The sequence below is a fragment of the Bidens hawaiensis genome, unplaced genomic scaffold (genome assembly GCF_021521415.1).
Source record: "Bidens hawaiensis isolate Kalapana, Puna unplaced genomic scaffold, B.hawaiensis_p1.1 tig00017684_1, whole genome shotgun sequence".
In the NCBI taxonomy this organism is placed as follows: Eukaryota; Viridiplantae; Streptophyta; class Magnoliopsida; order Asterales; family Asteraceae; genus Bidens; species Bidens hawaiensis.
In genome coordinates, this window is record NW_027492672.1 from 370,936 (window position 1) to 389,502 (window position 18,567).

General features: G+C 39.5%; 1 protein-coding gene across 1 annotated transcript; it reads left to right on the plus strand.

The window, feature by feature from the left end:
* The first annotated feature begins 3,828 nt into the window (after positions 1–3,828).
* LOC143554482 (uncharacterized) lies at positions 3,829–6,454 on the plus strand. Its single transcript, XM_077044227.1, has 3 exons — positions 3,829–4,218; positions 4,489–5,154; positions 6,356–6,454. The coding sequence occupies exons 1-3, from the start codon at positions 3,829–3,831 to the stop codon at positions 6,452–6,454; spliced, it is 1,155 nt and encodes a 384-aa protein (XP_076900342.1).
* The last annotated feature ends 12,113 nt before the right edge of the window (positions 6,455–18,567 follow it).

The window sequence follows — 18,567 nt, forward strand, 5'->3', positions numbered from 1 at the left end:
AATCTTGGTATTGCTTTATAGGAATTGTTGAATGCGTTTAATGAGGGGTTGAGTATGGAAGATGAACAGGATTTGAGGTCAATCACAAACGGTACATTTGGTACTAACTATGAACAAGATGATTGGGCATATTTGGAATAAATGGCGGTCACTTCAAAAAGGAAGGCTCAAACTGGAAGAAGAGCAAGACCAACAACTTGAAGACCACAAGTACAAGTCATGGAAGAAGGAGGGGTACAAACCACTAATCAAGTAATTGATGTTTTTTCGAATTGTAACGAGTTGGATCATGCTTCGGAGGTATGTGCGGTAGGTCAAGTACAAGTGGAGGAGGTGAAAGCACTTCAAGGGGGGGGGTTGGTAGGAATTACAATACGAACTCCAACACCTGTCACCCCGGGTTGAGAAATCATCCGAATTTTCGTTTTGAAAATCCGGCTACTCAATCCAACCCGAACTTTCAGGGAAATTATGTTCCTCGCCAACAATATAATAACCAAGGTACTTTTCATGGCAGGAATAATCAAGGGTTTCAAGGCCAAGGAGGTTGCGGTTAAAGTGGGCCTGCGGTTCAAAGCTCATCAAGTGAAAATCAGGTTATGGACATGTTGAAGTTGATGCAACAAGACATGCAACGGAGAAATCAACTTGAAGCTAGAATGCAAAAGGATGAAGTTCAAGATAAAGCCATTCAATCGTTGACCACACAAATGGGTCAAATCACAACCGAAGTGTTAGAATTAAAGAAAAATAAAGGCCAATTACCTAGCTACACTAAAGTGTATCTAGAGGCCTTATTTTGAAAAAATAAACACAAAAGTGGCCCAAAAGTGTATCTAGAGGCCTTATTTTGAAAAAATAAACAGGCTACCACAATGTGGCCCACGTTCCAATGATTGTTTTGACAGGTAGCACGTCTGAAATGGAGGCCAGTAGCCCAAGTTAAGCCCATTTTCGTGAAACCCCTTTTGAAGCACGATCTTGGGCCTCCAGAAACATAATGGCCTGGTCTTCTACACTTGGGCCCATATCAGGTCCTCAAAAGGAGGAGATGTGGGAGGTGTTCAAACAGGTAAAAGTGAATTTACCTCTACTCGAGGCAATTAAGCAAGTACCCGCCTATGTTAAATTTTTGAAAGAATTGTGCACCAAAAAAAGGCAACAAAAAGTGCCTAAACGGGTGGATTTAACTGAGCGGGTAAGTCCGGTTTTAAAAGGAGATCTTCCTCCTAAGATCCAAGATCTAGGAACGCCCTTCATTAATATTCAAGTTGGCTATTTTCAAATGTCTAGGGCGTTACTAGATCTTGGGGCCGGAGTAAGCATTCTCCCGGGGGGTTGATATGACCAATATGACTTTGGTCCCTTGAAACGTTTTGAGTACATGGTTGTATTGGAGAATTTGTCTCATAAACTCCCCCATGGAATCGTGCGGGATTTAATTGTGAAAGTGGAGGATTTTTATTATCCTGTGGATTTTTTGGTGTTAGATTATTCATCGGGTGACCAAAGTCAACAACAAAATGTTATCTTGGGTCGACCATTTTTGAACACTGCTCATGCAATCATTGATTGCAGATTTGGTAGCGTTAATATGGCGTTTGGTAATCAAAAAATGCGTCTTAATGTTTTTAAAAACATTGCTAATTCTTTGAGTGGTGAAGAATGTTTTATGACAGTTGTGGTGGCTCATTGTATTCCTCATGAATATGATGAAGATTGTGTGGAAGCTTGTATTTGTGATGATTCTGAACAGGTACACGTGTGCGCATTACGGATGGAAGAACAAAAGCAAGATGTTTTAGCTATGCAAGAGGGAAAGCCACCGTGGACACACCAATTTGAGAGCTTACCAACAGAGATTAACTCAGATACAAAACCATATTTGGAGTGCCCCCCCCAGCGGTTGAATTGAAAGAACTTCCAAGCCCTTCCGGTTATCATTGCTTCTAACTTGGAGGAAGATCAAGAGAGGGCGTTGGTAAAGGTTTTGGGAGTATATAAGGCTGCCACTGGATGGACACTTGCAGATTTAAAGTGTATTAGTCCTTCGATTGTTATGCATAAAATAATTACTGATGAGGAGGCTAAACCAACAAGGGAGACTCAAAGAAAATTGAACCCGAATTTGCGAGAAGTGGTGAAAAAGGAGGTGGTTAAGTGGTTGGATGCGGGGATCATTTATCCATTTCAGACAGTGCATGGGTGAGCCCGACACAGGTAGTACCCACGAAAGTAGGCATCCAGGTAAAAAAAGGTGATAATGGTGAACAATTCGCCACCCGACCGTTAACCGGGTGGCGAGTGTGCATTGATTATAGAAAATTGAATAATGCCACCTCAAAAGACCTTTTTCCATTACCATTCATTGATCAAATAGTTGAAAAACTTTCTGGTCAAAAATATTATTGTTTTTTGGATGGATATTCGGTTTACAATCAAATTGCAATTCATCCCGATGACCAACATAAGACCACCTTCACTTCTCCATATGGTACTTTTGCCTTTAGGAGAATGCCATTTGGACCGTGTAATGCCCTGGCTACTTTTCAAAGATGTATGATAAACATTTTTTCTGATATGGTCGGGGATTCACTTGAAGTTTTTATGGACGATTTTTCCATTTTTGGCTCAACTTTCGAGTCGTGTCTCAATGATTTAGAAAAGGTTTTAAAACGATGTGTTGAGACAAACTTGCTGTTGAGTTGGGAAAAAAGTAACTTCATGGTGCAAGAGGGCATTGTGTTGGGTCATGTGGTTTCAAGTAGGGGATTGGAAGTTGACCAAGCTAAAATAAAAGTAATTTCATCTTTACCACCCCCGAAAAATGTCAAAGGGTGAGATCATTTTTGGGACATGCTGGATTCTATAGGAGATTCATTAAAGGTTTTAGTGCAATTTTAAAACCTTTATGTAACCTCTTATTGAAGGATGTCCCCTTTGAGTTTACTGATGAATGTTTGCAAGCGTTTGACAGTTTGAAGGAAAAGTTAGTGCAAGCACCCATTTTGCAATTGTTGGGTCCATATTTGGTGGTTTGTGCTTAGTTATGTGTTTATTGGGTTTAGTGTTGGGCTATGTATGTAAACCGAGACCACTAAGGGATCTCGGTGGGCTTTGGGCTTTACTTTGGGCCTGAATATTAGCTTCCCTATATATAGAGAATACATGTATAGGGTTTAAGAGTTGTTAACGAGAGCAGAAAGTGAGAAGAACTAGAGGGTTGTTCATTCTCATTATTATCAAGTATTGTAAGTTCTTAAGCACCCGACGTATTCAATAATATACGTGTGTTTTGAAGCAATCGTGTGTTACTTTACTTGTTATTTTCGTGTTCTTGAATCACCGAGTGTTGGTATTCCGCACCAATACTCGTCTGGTTGATATCATATTGTAGTGATCCAGATTCGGGACTTACAACAATCACCAGATTGCTCAAGCCCGTTTGAAATCATGTGTGATGCTAGTGATAGCACGGTGGGAGAAGTATTGGGTCAAAGAGTGGAGAAAAATCCGGTGGTGATATATTATGCGAGCAAAACTTTATCCGAGGCACAATTGAATTACACCACTACAGAAAAAGAGTTACTTGCGGTGGTGTATGCCTTGGACAAATTTCAGTCGTATATTTTGGGAAGTAAAGTTGTGGTGTATTCGGATCATAGCGCGGTCCGATATTTAATGGAGAAGAAAGATGCAAAACCACGTTTGATTCGATGGGTGTTATTGTTACAAGAATTTGATCTTGAAATCTGGGACAAGAAAGGTTGTGAGAGTGTAGTGGCGGATCACTTGTCTTGGATTCCACTTGAAGGTGTTGACGATCCGATGGACATAAATGAAAAGTTTCCGGATGAACAGTTGCTCACCGTCTCAACCGCACCATGGTATACCCACTATGTTAATTATTTAGCCACGGGTGCGATTCTGGAACATTGGTCAAATAAACGGAGGCAACAGTTCATGTCCCAAGTCAAGCAATACATATGGGATGAACCGGACCTTTTCAAGGTTGGAGTGGATCGAGTTCTTAGAAGATGTATACCCAATAATGAAGTGCAAGAGATTTTGACACATGCTCATTTGTCAGCATGTGGAGGCCATTTTAGTGGCTCTAAAACGGTGTATAAATTACTTACACGCGGGTTCTATTGGCCAACACTTTTCAAAGATGCTAATGAATATGCCCGACAGTGCTTGAATTGTCAACGAAGGGGGGTATATCAAAAAGGAATGAAATGCCTTTACAACCCATTTTGGTGGTTGACATTTTTGATGTTTGGGGCATAGATTTTGTGAGCCCGTTTTGCGAACGCGTGTGGGTACTTATACATTCTTTTGGAGGGTGATTATGCTTTGAAATGGGTTGACGCGATTGCAACAAGAACTAATGATCACTCCATGGTGTGCAAGTTTGTACAAGCTAACATTTTCTCAAGATTTGGTATCCCAAGAGTAATTATAAGTGATGGTGGATCACACTTCAAGAACCTCACGTTTGGTAAACTGTTAAAACATTATTGTGTTAATCATCGAATTGCAACACCTTACCACCCTCAAACGAGTGGCCAAGTTGAAGTTTCCACTCGCAATATTAAGGAAATTTTGATGAAAACGGTTCGAGTGGATAGGAAAGATTGGCCGATTAAGTTGGATGATGCGTTATTGGCATATCGAACCGCTTACAAGACACCTATTGGTACCACTTCTTATCGGTTGGTGTATGGGAAGTTTTGCCACTTGCCAATGGAGTTGTCTCACCGGGCATTATGGGCAATTAAGAGTGTTAATATGGATTATCATGAAGCCGGCAGGTTGACGAAGTTAAAGTTGATTGAACTAGAGGAAATCCGGGATGAAACGTACGAATGTGCCTTGGCTTATAAAGAAAAGTTAAAAAGGGTGCATGATGCTAAGATAAGGAAGAGAACATTTGAGGTTAGGCAAAAAGTGTGGTTGTACAATTCGAGACTCAAATTGTTTCTTGGGAAGCTAAAAAGAAAGTGGATGGGTCCGTATGTCATCACAAGAGTAGGGAGGTTTGGTGATGTTGAAATTGAAGATATGCAAAATCAAGTTAAACAATTTGTCAATGGACATCACCTCAAACCATACCTAGAAGGTAAAGATCTTAATATGCTTGAAGATGATAAGGTGAGTTTCCTCCTAAGCTCACCGGATGTTTCCACTTCGTAAAGGTCCAGGTATGTTATATAAGTTAGTTTAGCTTTTTGTTCAAATTTGGTTTTAAAAATTACCTTCCTCGCTTTGTAGTATGTCCAAATCAAGTGTGGGGAAATTCCTTACCGATGTTGGGGACAACTCGCGCTTTCATGGGGGGTAGGGTAATTATTATTTTATTTCTAGTTTATAATTTTTATAAGTAAGTTTATGGTCACGTGTTATTTTTGTGTATTGATCTTAAAAAAACAAAAATATATATATATATATAAAGAGAGTAAACCGTGGACCACGGTGTAGACCGTGGGCCACGGTGAAGTAACCGTGAAGCACGGTGGCAGGCCACACCATGGTACGGTGTGGTCTGCCCGATTTGACACAAGTGAACCGTAGCACACGGTGTAAACCGTGGGCCACGGTCCATAAAATATGGATGAACAAAATCATGTAAATCTTGGACCACGGTGTGAACCATGGCCCACGGTGCGGTCGCAACAATAATTTGAGAGCCGGTTTTTGGGTTAATTGAAAGAGAAAATCTTATTTTAAAACCATTTTAAACCACATATTATACATGCCTTCATTATTTACTTCAATTTTTACCATCTCAAACCATCTTTTTCCCAATTCCTCTCTACAAACTTTAAACCTCATATCATAGCTTCTTCATATCACCATCAATTTCAAAGATTTTTAACCCTATATGGATTTTCGTGAGGATTAACAATAACAAGCCTAATTCCACTCATTGTTAATTGTTACTCCGTTTTTTGAGCATTGGGGTGACGAATTTCTTAGGAAATTTTGGGGGGTTTTTATTATTGTGTGAAGAAAGTATTAGTTTTCATCCTATTCAACAATCAATGTATGTTCTTTGTCAATTTCCTTGAATACATTGAAAATTTTTTAAGGTAGAATTGAATTGATTTGAACTATACTCACTTGCTTGTTTGAGGAATTAGTATAATGGTTGTACATTATGGTTTTGGATAATGGATAAGTGTTATAAACATATGGTTGTTATACTGATAAGTTGGAAATCATGTGTTGAAGCAATTCTTGAAATTTTGGTAAATTGATTAACTAGTGAATATCCACAACCATAGTAACAAGCAAGTGGGGAGAGGTGTATGTTGAATTAACTTGGTTTGTTTGGGTTGATTGTAGTGTGTAGATGGGTAGAACCTCGGATAAAGGAAAAGGGAAGGCCTCATCTTCTAGAGGCCTGGCAGCCCAAGCAAAAAGGCAGAGATTACACAAAGAACAAGCATGAGTGCATGTACCAACTGAAAAACCCAATTGGAGGGGTAAGGTGTTGTCAACGTATGTGCCAGAATGGCAAGCGGAACTATTAATGGATAAAATGGCCACTTTGCATAATAAGAGTGAGGGGTATATATGCGAAAAAGAGGTGACAGACACCGGATTTGAGGCGTTTGGGATATTTGACAAATTTGAAGCGTTAGGTTAGGAAGCGGTGCTTAAATGTTATGATGGAGAGCATAATACTTTGTACGATTGGGAAATTGAGGAATGGGTGTCAACGTTAAGATGTCCCACGTATAAAAAAGGTCATGATATGAAACTTATCAGAACAGTGGGAGGACAAGAAGTTGTGATGTCGTTTAACACGTTTAATCAGATTGCCCTATTTGACAGCAAACCGAGCAACTCGTATGTATACCCATCAGTCAAAGATTTTTTGAAAGTCCCGACAAGCATCCACAATGGCATAACATGTTGGAAAAGGTTCTAAATGGGGGTCGAGGTTTGAGTACCAAATTAGGAGGAAGGACCTAAAGATCGAGGCGAAGCTGTTGATGTCGATTTGTTTGTACAATGTGGTGCCTCGTTGGGGGAGGGATATTTCAATTGTGAGAAATAGTGACATTCCCATTTTGTACGCTTTGATGTGCGGGAAACCACTCATCTCTTTCCGTTATTTGGTGATGCACAACATTTGGATCAGTCGCGAAAGCAACAAGCGGAAATTAATACTGCATTGTCGACTGATCACAACATTATTGAAGAATCATGGTGTGATTAATGAGAATTCTTGGGAATGACTAAAGTGTTCAAGTAATTCAAGTTGTCGGATCTACCAGAATGGATATATACACAAACTGATAGACATCATCAGCTTGTGAGCGATAATTTGAGATGGAGGGTGATAATAGAATATGTGGAAGCGGGGGTTGATGAACAAGTGCAAGAAGTGGAGGATATAGGTGAACCGGAGTACATGGATGTAGGTGGTGGTAGTGGTTCCCAACATGGGGGTTGGGATTATTCTGCGGGTTATGATTCATATGGTAACAATTGGGCCCATATGGGGTTGATGAACGAGGTGGTAGAGAGGCATAGGCCTTCAACATATGAAAATTGGTTGGAAGAATCTCCTGCTTTATTTTACCATCAGATCTTCATGGGGGCTTATGCTGAGTGGGCCGAAAAGGAGAGGCATGACAGATTGGAGATGTGGAACCGTGTCCAAGCTTACGGGCGGGATCATGAGATGAATATGCGATATATGGATGATAGGAACAAACGCGTGTATGATCAATGGCATGCAGGTGAACCGATTGTACCGGATCCACCAATTGTGGATTACACGACCCTACCACCATATGACGGTTCTGTACGTTATGCTGAACCACCTCTTCATCACTAAATCTGTGTATATCCAATGCAATAAATGGCATCACCACCACCACAAGGAGAAGGTAGAAGCGGCGGCGATATGGTGTTTAATTTTAGGCAATTTTCGGACTTCATGACGTCCATCTTTGGGCCGGCCCAACTGCTTTACTTCTGGTTAAGTCTCATCGTACCAGGAGAATACCGTTCTGTATATTTCTGTATAGTTGTTATCATATTTTTTTTATTGTTGGGTGGATGGGTGGAGGATGAAATACTTATGATTAAAGTATTGTGGGTTGTGATGGAAAGACGGGTGTTTTTAGGTAATAGTTTGTTTGCTTTCTTTGTCTCAAAACCATACATTGGGGACAATGTATCTCAAGTGTGGGGATGTGGAAATTTTTGATTGTTTAAAATAAATAAATAAATAAATAAAAATCAGAAAAGGATTTTAGAAATTTTAAAGAAACCGGAAAGCAGTAAGATTGGTGGGGTAAAGTTCGAGTCCCTTTTCATGGTCACAATTCCCTACATAACATGTTTGCCTAGTTGTTTTCAAAAGAAGGTTGTATAGTATTCTAATCAAGGTTAGCATGTTTTCGGTGTAATAACTTGCATAACATGTTCGTTTACACTGAAAATAAGGATTTGTGAGAAAGTTGAGATTTCTCCGATAGAACTTGTGCAATTAGTGCATTTTGAGACCTTAGCTTGGCATGAATGCAAAAGTGATAGAGGAAATTAGGTTAGCCTCGTCTGGATGAGTGCGAGTGTGGGTATTGGGGGTTGGGCCTCATACATTACATATATGAGCGTGGATAATGAGAGGGGCGGGGGGTTGGTTTGTTGGTGCATGATGCCAGTAGTTCATTTATCTCATGTCTATTGTGTCTGTAATCGCTACGTTGTTCTTATGTTTTGATGAACGTGTTAGTTTTAATGTTGGTTTTAGCGAACTTGTAGCTCGGCGAAGTTAGGGACAACTTCGCCTAGGGTGTTAGGCGAAGTTGTCATAGTATTTAACCTAACTTGCGCCGTTTGCATTAGTAGACCTTTTGGCAGATCTGGTTTGTAAGCAGTAGAGATACTTTTTTGGTGTTTTGTTTCTTTACATCGATATAACAAGTAATCATTTGTTCTTACATGTTTCGTGTTATTTACATGTCTCTCGTGTAATCACTCGTATCGTATACGTAGGAGATTCCGCACCCTCGTGTTACGAGACACTCTTATGTAGATCTGGCTGGGAACCTACAATTGGTATCAGAGCGTTTACTCGTGACTGTGTGGTTCGGGATTATCACACGAGTGTTAAAATTATTCCGCTAGACTTTTTGCGGAATCGTTTCACGTAAAAACACCATTCTTTTGTCTGTATCTCAACAATACCCTCCAAATCACACACCCTATTACTCTCACAGCCATCGAAATCCGAGATTCAACCTAACAATCACTGCAGATTCTCTAACGAAGTTGCTGTCAGGTGGAACTAGGGTTTTGGCAAAGATATAACATCAGGCGAAGTTAAGGGACTGCTAAGTTGTTCTATAGCGAAGTTAACTAGTGAACTTAAGACCCATCGAACTTAGCTTATTCATATAACTTCGCCATAAGCGAAGTTACTGTGTTGGCGAAGTTATCTTAACTTCGCAATATACTGTTTACAGTATACATTTTGTTTCAGTTTCATATCACGTTTCGATTAAGTATGACTTCGATAAACATCACTGAACTAGTAAAAATGGAAGTTGAAGCTGGGTCAACGACTAAAGCTCCAAAGTTACTTAAAGGCACTGATTTTGTTGCGTGAAAAGACAGATTTGTGCAGTATGTGAAATATCAAGATGCCAAGATGTGGGTATGTATTCAGGATGGATATATCCCACCAACAACAATGTTCAAAGGTCGGGAGCAACTTAAGAAGTATAATAAGATGGAAGATGATGATAAGAAGATGTATGAGGCAGAAAGTAAAGCATTGGCAGCAATAACCATGGCACTACCTCAAGAGATTCTACGCACGTTTAGAAAGTACAAGTCCGCTAGAGAATTTTGGGAAGCGTTAGAAAACCGCTATGAAGGAAACGTTGGAATTCGAAACTCAAAGTCAAAATTGTTGAAAACTCAATTCTCGGTGTTCAAGTGCTTTAAGAATGAATCACTTGACGACATCATCACAAGATACTATCACTTGATGACAGAAGTGAACAACTACTTCATAAAATACACGGAGGCTGAAATTGTAGAAAAACTTCTGGATGCTCTGCCACCAAAATGGGATATATACACAGTTTTGATGAGAGAAGATAAAGAGTTTGAAACCTTTGATCTAGAAATGGTAGTCAACAAGTTACGCAATTATGAGCTTAATATGATAAGAAAAGAGACTCCTACTGATTAGGTTCAGGATCCGGGAATGTATGGTGCAAAAGGCTCTCCAAACTCAAGCCCTAAACCAGAATCGGCTGCTTATTACTCCGGTGGTGAATCAAACTCTACTCAAGATGGTCATGTGGTGATGAATGTGGATGGAGATATATGCTTTGTAGCTGGTGGAAGTAGTTCTTCAAAACCCCAATCCTCAGTCGGTAACTCTTCCACTAGTTATTCAAGTGTAAATTACTCAAAGATGCCTATGAGTGTAAAATAATATATGGTTGTATGGTGGTATGCTTAAATGGTTGCAGGCCCTAATAATATTTTCGAAGGTTACAGGGTTGCAGACCCTAATAATATATGCAAAGGTTACGGGGTTGCAGACCCTAATAATATATGCGAAGGTTTTAGGGTTGCAGACCCTAATAATATGAAGGTTATAGGGCGAAATGCTCTTTAAAACGTATAGATAGTTTTGTGTGTAATGTACATGCTAGAAGAATGAAAGTATGAAAGAATGAAAGAAAGTATGTATGCATGTATGAAAGAAAGGTAGACATGTTAACTATGTAATATGTATATTCGGATTTGAATATATGTAAGTGTGTGAATGTATTATATGTTGCTTGATTAACTAAAACTCACTCAACGTAGCTGACTTTTAGTATGCAAGCCTGTAAATAGGTTAAAAGAGCTAGCGTAAGAATGGCCCATGGCATGGATTGAATGGTTGGCATATAAAGATGGAAGACATGATGTTTTATTTAATGATAATTTATGATGTTTTAAGACAAGTATTCTGTGGTTTGTAAGAAATGGTTGACTTTTATTATTCTGTGAAAAGTTTTAATTAACTATAATATTTAGAAATGTGTTTACGATTAAATCCAACGATAATGTAGGACCCGGGACCGTGGCCTTACAGATGATGATCCTCATGATAGTTACGATGAACCGTGTGATGATAGCGATGATGGTGATGATGGTGATAGCACCACGGGAGGAAATCAAGCGAGTCAACAACCTGAGGACTCATCAAAGGAAGCTTTACCGACAAGGAAAGTCAGAGATGCGGATGCTGCATTGGAGGCTGAAATCTCCTCCATCTTTAATGTTGATTCTGTGCAGGTACCGAATGTTTAGTTCAAGAAGCCGTGGAAAAAAACAAAGAAGACGATAACGAGATCAACTACTCTCTGAATACGGATACTCCGGTTCGTGATGAGCCCGTGTTGGATCATCCTTCTCAAACTCTGAGACGTCGAAAGAACAAGCTATACTCCATCAGCACGACCTAGCGTGCGAGACCGAATCTATCCCTATCTTGATGACACTCCAGTCATCTACTGTAAATGGCACCCAAGAAGTGAAACATGTGTCATACGACGAGAAAACATTTACATGCATATCAGGAATATGTATACTCTGTCCGACCTTGATAAGAACTAATTCAGAAGAATCGTAGGTCACTACACCACAGAGAAGGAGCTCAATGGATGGTTTAATCGGTTTCTGAGCAAACATTGGAATAAGGATTACCCTGACTTCAAGCTCAACAAGGGTAAGTCACTTCAGCATCCCACAGAGGTTGATCTTGTCACAAGAAAGAAGAAGAAGATGTGGCGATATAATACCTACAAGGATGGGCGAGCAATTTATCATGGCGAGCCATTCTTGCCGAACTTGTTCAAGTGCTTCATCTGTTGGGAGTTTGACAACAGCACAAGAGAGGTGGTAATTCATTGTGAAAACATGCACCACCTCCGTTTCTTTGGCGAACATGAGCTTGCAGCGCTCAGCAAAGAAGACCTCTTGAAGCTGTAAAATCCCTACTGGGCACAATTGAAGACGTCCAACGCGACAACACTGAAGGAATAGCTGAGAAGTTCAACATGTTCGTACACTATTTTGTTGACAATCAACTATTCAAATGCGAGAACGGATTTGACTACAAGAGTGACTAAAGAAAAGAGCAAACAGAACAAATACTAAAGACTAGAGGTAGATTGTAGGGTCCCATTTTGTATTCTAGTCTTTTTTATTTATTTGAACTATTCACGATGTATACTAGTTAGCTTGTCAGTTTCTTTATTGTATGTTTGGGCCCAATGCATTGTAATATTGAGCCCATTGGGTCGCGCATAATACAATGGGGCATCGGAGGCTTCCCCTATAAATAGGGAAGCATACACATGCGAATACCAACCTTTTGCAAAATATCAAACTCTTATTTTCTCACCTACTCTACCTTCTCCTCTCAACCTTTTTGTATCGGGTAATAAACCCAACACCACAAGATCTGAGATCATGGTTAATCACTACTGATTTCCGCTACCGAGTAGTCCATATTGATCCAAGAACACTAGTTGTTTGTTGTTTGATCCGTCCAAGGGACTTACACAAGTGAGTTTTAGAACGCTTCTTTATGTTTAAATATGTTTTGGGGCTGGTATGCACACATTATGTGTTAATAAAGTTAACAGTAAGTTAACTACTTGTTTAATATGTAATAAAGCTTTAAGAGTCAGTTATACCCAAGTAGGAAGGTAACACTTGTCCCTGAGTTTCTTTTAGAACAGAGACTTTTATGTAATTAGGCTACCGTACTATTTAAATTTGGAGAGCCCTATGCCTCACTCTAGCCAGACTATGTTGTCTTAACTGCGCTCACACTAGCTTAATTAAGGGTGTGGTTAGGGCGTTCCCCGAAACCATACTGTCGACTGCCACTTGATAGTCATTGTGGCACCACAGGAGCAGAACAAACAATCTGGCGTAATACGCGGAGGGACGAAAACCCGGGTGGGCTATGGGTTTAAACTGACAAACTTTGCACATGGACTAACTCAAATTATTCATTACCAATATCCACCCAAAATTAACACAAGTGGAATTCAAACTTGGTACCTAAGCCTCCTACCACAAGTATGAAGGTAGTATGAAGGTATCACTTCTCCCCGAAGTTCATATTATATTTATTCTCACCTAATTAATTAATCGAATAGAGTTTATAAAATAATTGTAATTGTAAATTTAGAATGAAATATGATCTTAAAATAAGTTTCAGATTAGGGTTGAGATTTGCGGTAATCTATACTATTTAATAAATAAAACTTTATAAATGCCACATGTCATCACTATAATCATCCTTACAAAATTTTCCCTCCTCTCTCTCATATTAAATACATTTCTTTTTTAATATTTCATTTTCAATTTTTAATAAATCCATCTTAACTTAAAAGAATTAATACCATCATAAATATGTTAATTTGTTTAATATAAAATATATTGCATTAGTTATTAATATTAGATTTTTATAAGTAACCAATAAGAAACGGGTGGGTTTCTTAACTAATTAAAGTATCAAAGATTGTCCATGTCAAAACAGTTTAAGATTAAAATGAGTTTTGATCCACTAGTTGGTTTAAAAAAGTAGCCATTTTTCACCTAAGTTTTGATATAGAAAATAACAAAGAAATAATTTATGATTTATGAATTTTTTAACTTTTTATTTCCAATACGTAATATGTAATTTTTTTACCGTATAATATGTCTTTATATATGTGATACCTTCTTTTTTGTATTTCACAGTATGTTATTATTTAAAAAAATATTTATTCTAACCCGTGTGCTACACGGGTAACTAACCTAGTCTAATAAACAAAACCATCTTTTGTGCCGCACGACATTTTATTAGACTACCGTTTTGAATTGCTACTCCTCATTTTGGACCCGATTTATTTTAGAAGGTCAAGCACCTTTCAAATTTTTTAACGCAGTTTTTTAAAGGACCAATAAATAGAAAATTGTCTAGGGACTCCGACCTCCGTACAAGGCAATCCAATGCCAAAAGCCATTGTTAGCTGGCCAAACACAGCCGTACAGAGCCCTTAAGCGCCTTCAAGTAATCTCCAAATATGAGGAAAACTCACATGTCCGAAGGCCCACTAGTGATAAAACCCGAACGCCTTTAGGATCGAATCAAATATCACAGTGATCCCCGATCTTTCTTCATTGAGCGACACATGCCCGCCCCAAAGTTTTGTCTATGATGATCAAAGAAAATTAACCTAATTGATACTAATGAACGTTGATACTAAACAAAAATGTAAATTGAAAGGAAATCAAGCTACAAATAAGGAATTATTAAGAAAAAGAATCCCTTAATTATTAAAAGTCAAAAACTTTTGATAATAATCCGATTCATCTTATAAATAGTTGTATCTATACTCTCTAATAAAAGCCTAAAAGTTTTGCCACTTGTCACTTCTACATTAAACCTCACCATTTTTAACATATTTATTTATATAGTTACAATTCTTAAAATTTATGCTTCAAAATTTGTTAATTTAATATTTATTTCATATTTTTTTTTCAAACATTTGATATTTATAATTATCTTTACTTTAAAACTGTTTTAAGGACTATTGTACAACGAATGTATTAATAGTGTTTAACGGGTTTATTGTTTATTGTATACTGATAATTTATTAAATATTGTATTTTCAAGAACTACCTGTGTAATACACGGGCCTCAAACTAGTTATATATATAAATAAATCATTCGACTGACCATATCTATAAACCCTGCGGCAAGACAAGAAGTCGATGGGATCCATGGGTGGTGATAAGACAGAAGAACGTGTTTTGTATTCCGACAAGGAATCGGAATCGTGGGATTCTATATTGTTCTTACTTGCTGCGGGTTTGTATCCTTCAAAGTCAGCTGATAATGATCATGGTCTGATCATTAAGAATAAAATCATGGTACAAGTACTCCAACAAGATTGCATTTATGAACTCTGGTGGTATAATCTCAGGCGGCTTAAAGGCTATCCCGACACTGCGACTCCTAGCTGTACCAAGCTTCATGACATGGGTATACATCTACGCTTTGGAATACCTCAACACCTTCGTCTTCACCTTGATCATCATGCAGCAGCAGATGCTCGTTTAACACCATTGATGTTTTATATAATTTACTATAAAACGATTACAACAAAGTGGCAGGCAAACGGGCAACAAGCTGCGCCGCAACCCCCTTTTGAACAGCAAAGCCAATCCTGCTAAAAACGAAGCTTTGGGACCTAGAAGCTGAAGAGGTTCCGTGTACGACGCGCTGAACCCTACTCAAAAATTTCACAGCCTCTGGAGCCAGAAAACCAAATGTATCAAAGGCAAACGGTAGAAAGATATGTTGATTATCTAAACAAGCTTTCTCGTGTTTAACAACTTTGCCCGATTCAGCCTTCAACGCAGCCTGACCCACAACAAACCCACGGTCCCTGAGCCCAACAAGAGGAGACACTCCTGTAAGATCCACACAGGCGTGTTTCCCCCCTGCCCACCCGAACACAAGAATATCAGCTGGTCGTAAAGTAGACCTCCTTTCAATAGGATCCGTGAGAAAGTTAACAGGGGCCTCCTTTTTAGCAGAAATCCCTGCCCGTTTAAGAACATCACACAGAACATCCCTAACCAGATCATGTCTGTATTTAAAGCCAGGAAATTCTTTGCAATGCATTGTATGGTCACCAAAAGAATCCAAACAGACCTTACAACAAATTGGGCAAGGTTCATCCGTCGGGAACATAGGGATCATTAACCGGTACTTAAGGATAGCCCGATACTCCAAACCCGACATACGTTGGCCTAATCCTTCAATGGGGATGGCCGTTAGAAAATCCTGAGCCCGAGGAGCCCGAAGGCATTCAAACACCGCCTTTTGGCGAGGGGATAGATCAAACTTCACTTCTAAACTCTTGACGATTCCACTAAATAAGGCACTCGCCACAACATGTTGGGCTTTAGGGGGGGCGGTATCCATATTAGAGAACCCGCTAAGATCAAAATCTTGAAGTGAAGTACGTAAATGATCCATCGCACACCCATAATTAGAGTCCAACCCATAAATATCACAACCCCGAAGAATATGGTCTTGCAAACACCACGACTGTGCTCTCGAAGCCACAAAAGCATATGTAGATACATCCTCGGCCGAACAGAGACCCAACCCCCCATAACGGATCGGAAGTGATGCCAACCTCCATTGGAGATCCCCAAAGAACGGACCTCCACAAACCACGATGTCCTCAATCGCCCTCCGAAGACCATTGTCAAATATAGAAACAGCTTCCCCCACATACATAGGTTGGCATGTTCTCAAACCGAACAAAAGCTTGGCGACTCCCATACATGAGCGAAGCAAAAGAAGCTCGCATTGAGGATCCCGAAGTCTTGGGAGACAGCTCATCAGTTCCACAGCGCTAGATGCCCTTTTCATAGCCAAACTGCTGATAAACCCCGCATCCTGGCTTACAGCACCACCAAGGAGTTTCACGCCAAGCACCGGCCTTCCAATCCCGCAAGGGAACAACCCCTCCTGTGCCTTCACCCCATTGCATGTTGGCCAAAATAACTCTGTTTTCTTAACGTTTAATTCAAGACCCAAACGAGGCCCCTCAGACCTGATAATATCTAATGCTTTGGCTACCTCTCTAGTATCCCCGATAATCGTGCCATCATTCAAGTACCAAGCATGAAAGAGAAGCTTGCACCGATCTCTGATTTGGTGAACAAGTGGGTGCAAAGCTAAGGCAAAAAGGAGAGGCCCAAGAGGGTCCCCCTGTTGAACCCCAGTGGTGGATTTAATGAAAGTATCACCCACATATAACCTAGCCGACTGCCCATATAAAAAATCCACCCAAAGAGAAATGGAAGGACATCGACTCCGAACCTCATGTAGAAGGGTCGTCCTATCAACTAAGTTGAAGGCATTGGAGAAATCAACAGTAAGCATAGCCAATGACCCATCCGAATGAAACTGATTTAGAAACCTGTTCGCGCTATGAAGCATGGCCTCTGCCCCACTGGGGACTCCCACCCCAAATTGAAAGTCACCGAGGTATTTAACCATCTCCTTCCCGACACCCCTCATAGCCACCTTAGAGACCAACCGCCTCCAAATGGCCCCAACGGCAATAGGTCTAATCCCATTGTCCGGTTTAAGCAACGGCGTAAGTGGGGCAGACGCAACAAACTCTGCCAACACCTTAGGACACCTTCCCCCCAAAAATAAATTAACCACCGCAGAGATAGCCTTGAGCAAACCATCCGCAATCGGAGACCCCTCTCCGCACAACGCATCAAAAATGTGTTGGGCTCGCAAACCGTCCCGCCCACACGAAGTCCCTTTAGGGAAAGACTTAATGCACCCAAGCACACTATCAACGTCCACGACAAGGGGAGACTCAGAAAGCAAGGAAGCAGGCATAATCGGAGGTGCCATGATGGGATGCTTAGACAACAAAGCGTTCAAAGTATCCTTACCGAAAGGTGCAACCCCTGAAGAGCATAATACCTTGACTGCCGCAGTGAAATGCCCGTCCGCAACTTTTCGCAAACATTGTTTAACATTGGCGCCCAACCCGGCGTTGTCAGACTCGGGTACAAACGCATCACCACCCGGGGCATCTCCTAGGGGTTGGTTAAAAAGCGATATAAGGAGCTCAAAGAAACCGTCACGGTCGATTTACTGATATATCGTTTACTTTATCTTGTTATGTACGTTAAGTTTTTATCTTATTTAATTTTCATGGTACGGACCTTTTATATACAGTTTGTTTTTTCATTAACAGCATTTTTTTCTAGCTTGTAGAATTTGCTTCAATACATATTGAAGTTCATGAAACCAAAGCAGAATATTATTTTTTTGGCAATTTCAATTTCATCCATTTATAATAAGTTTGATTAGGTTAATTGATTTGAATACTAAGATCTGGAATATAATGCAATAAACAGAATTTTCTAAATTATTGTGGTGGGCATTCGACCGTACCATAGTGATACGATACCGGACTGATGCTATGTTACCAGCCAGCGGCACTCTTCAGTCTGGTACTTGTTATGATTATTGATCTTATATTATGATGAATGGTATGTTTATAATGTTATGATAAATGACGTTGTTTGATGAATCAGGTAACAACCCTATTTTTGTAGGAACAATTTCGTACCCTTTCAAAAACTGAAACAAGTTACAACATATAAATGTGCTAATGGCGACACCTTTAGCGGCGACATTGTAACATTCGCCAAAAATTTTCACTAATGTAATCATGTTTATCATCATAATATCATGTTATTAATAAAAACCTTCTTTATTAAGATTCTATATCTTGCAAAGTCAACAAAAAGTCTAAATTTCGACACGCAATGAGTATAATGTGCAAAAACCTTGGGCAGCAAACCAGAAAGTAAATAAATCGTTAGAATGATTAAATAATTCCAAAAATTCCAAATATATGTTAATACATATGAGACAATATATAAACATAATTTAGGAAAGCTTGAATCGCGAAATCTGGAAAA

Bases quoted from the DNA above. Each gene is read 5' to 3' on its own strand.
- LOC143554482 (XM_077044227.1), top strand. From the start codon at position 3,829: ATGGACATAAATGAAAAGTTTCCGGATGAACAGTTGCTCACCGTCTCA. The intron at 4,219-4,488 runs GTATATCAAAAA...TCACACTTCAAG, and splicing joins TGAATTGTCAACGAAGGGGG to AACCTCACGTTTGGTAAACT. The intron at 5,155-6,355 runs GTGAGTTTCCTC...TGTAGTGTGTAG, and splicing joins ATATGCTTGAAGATGATAAG to ATGGGTAGAACCTCGGATAA.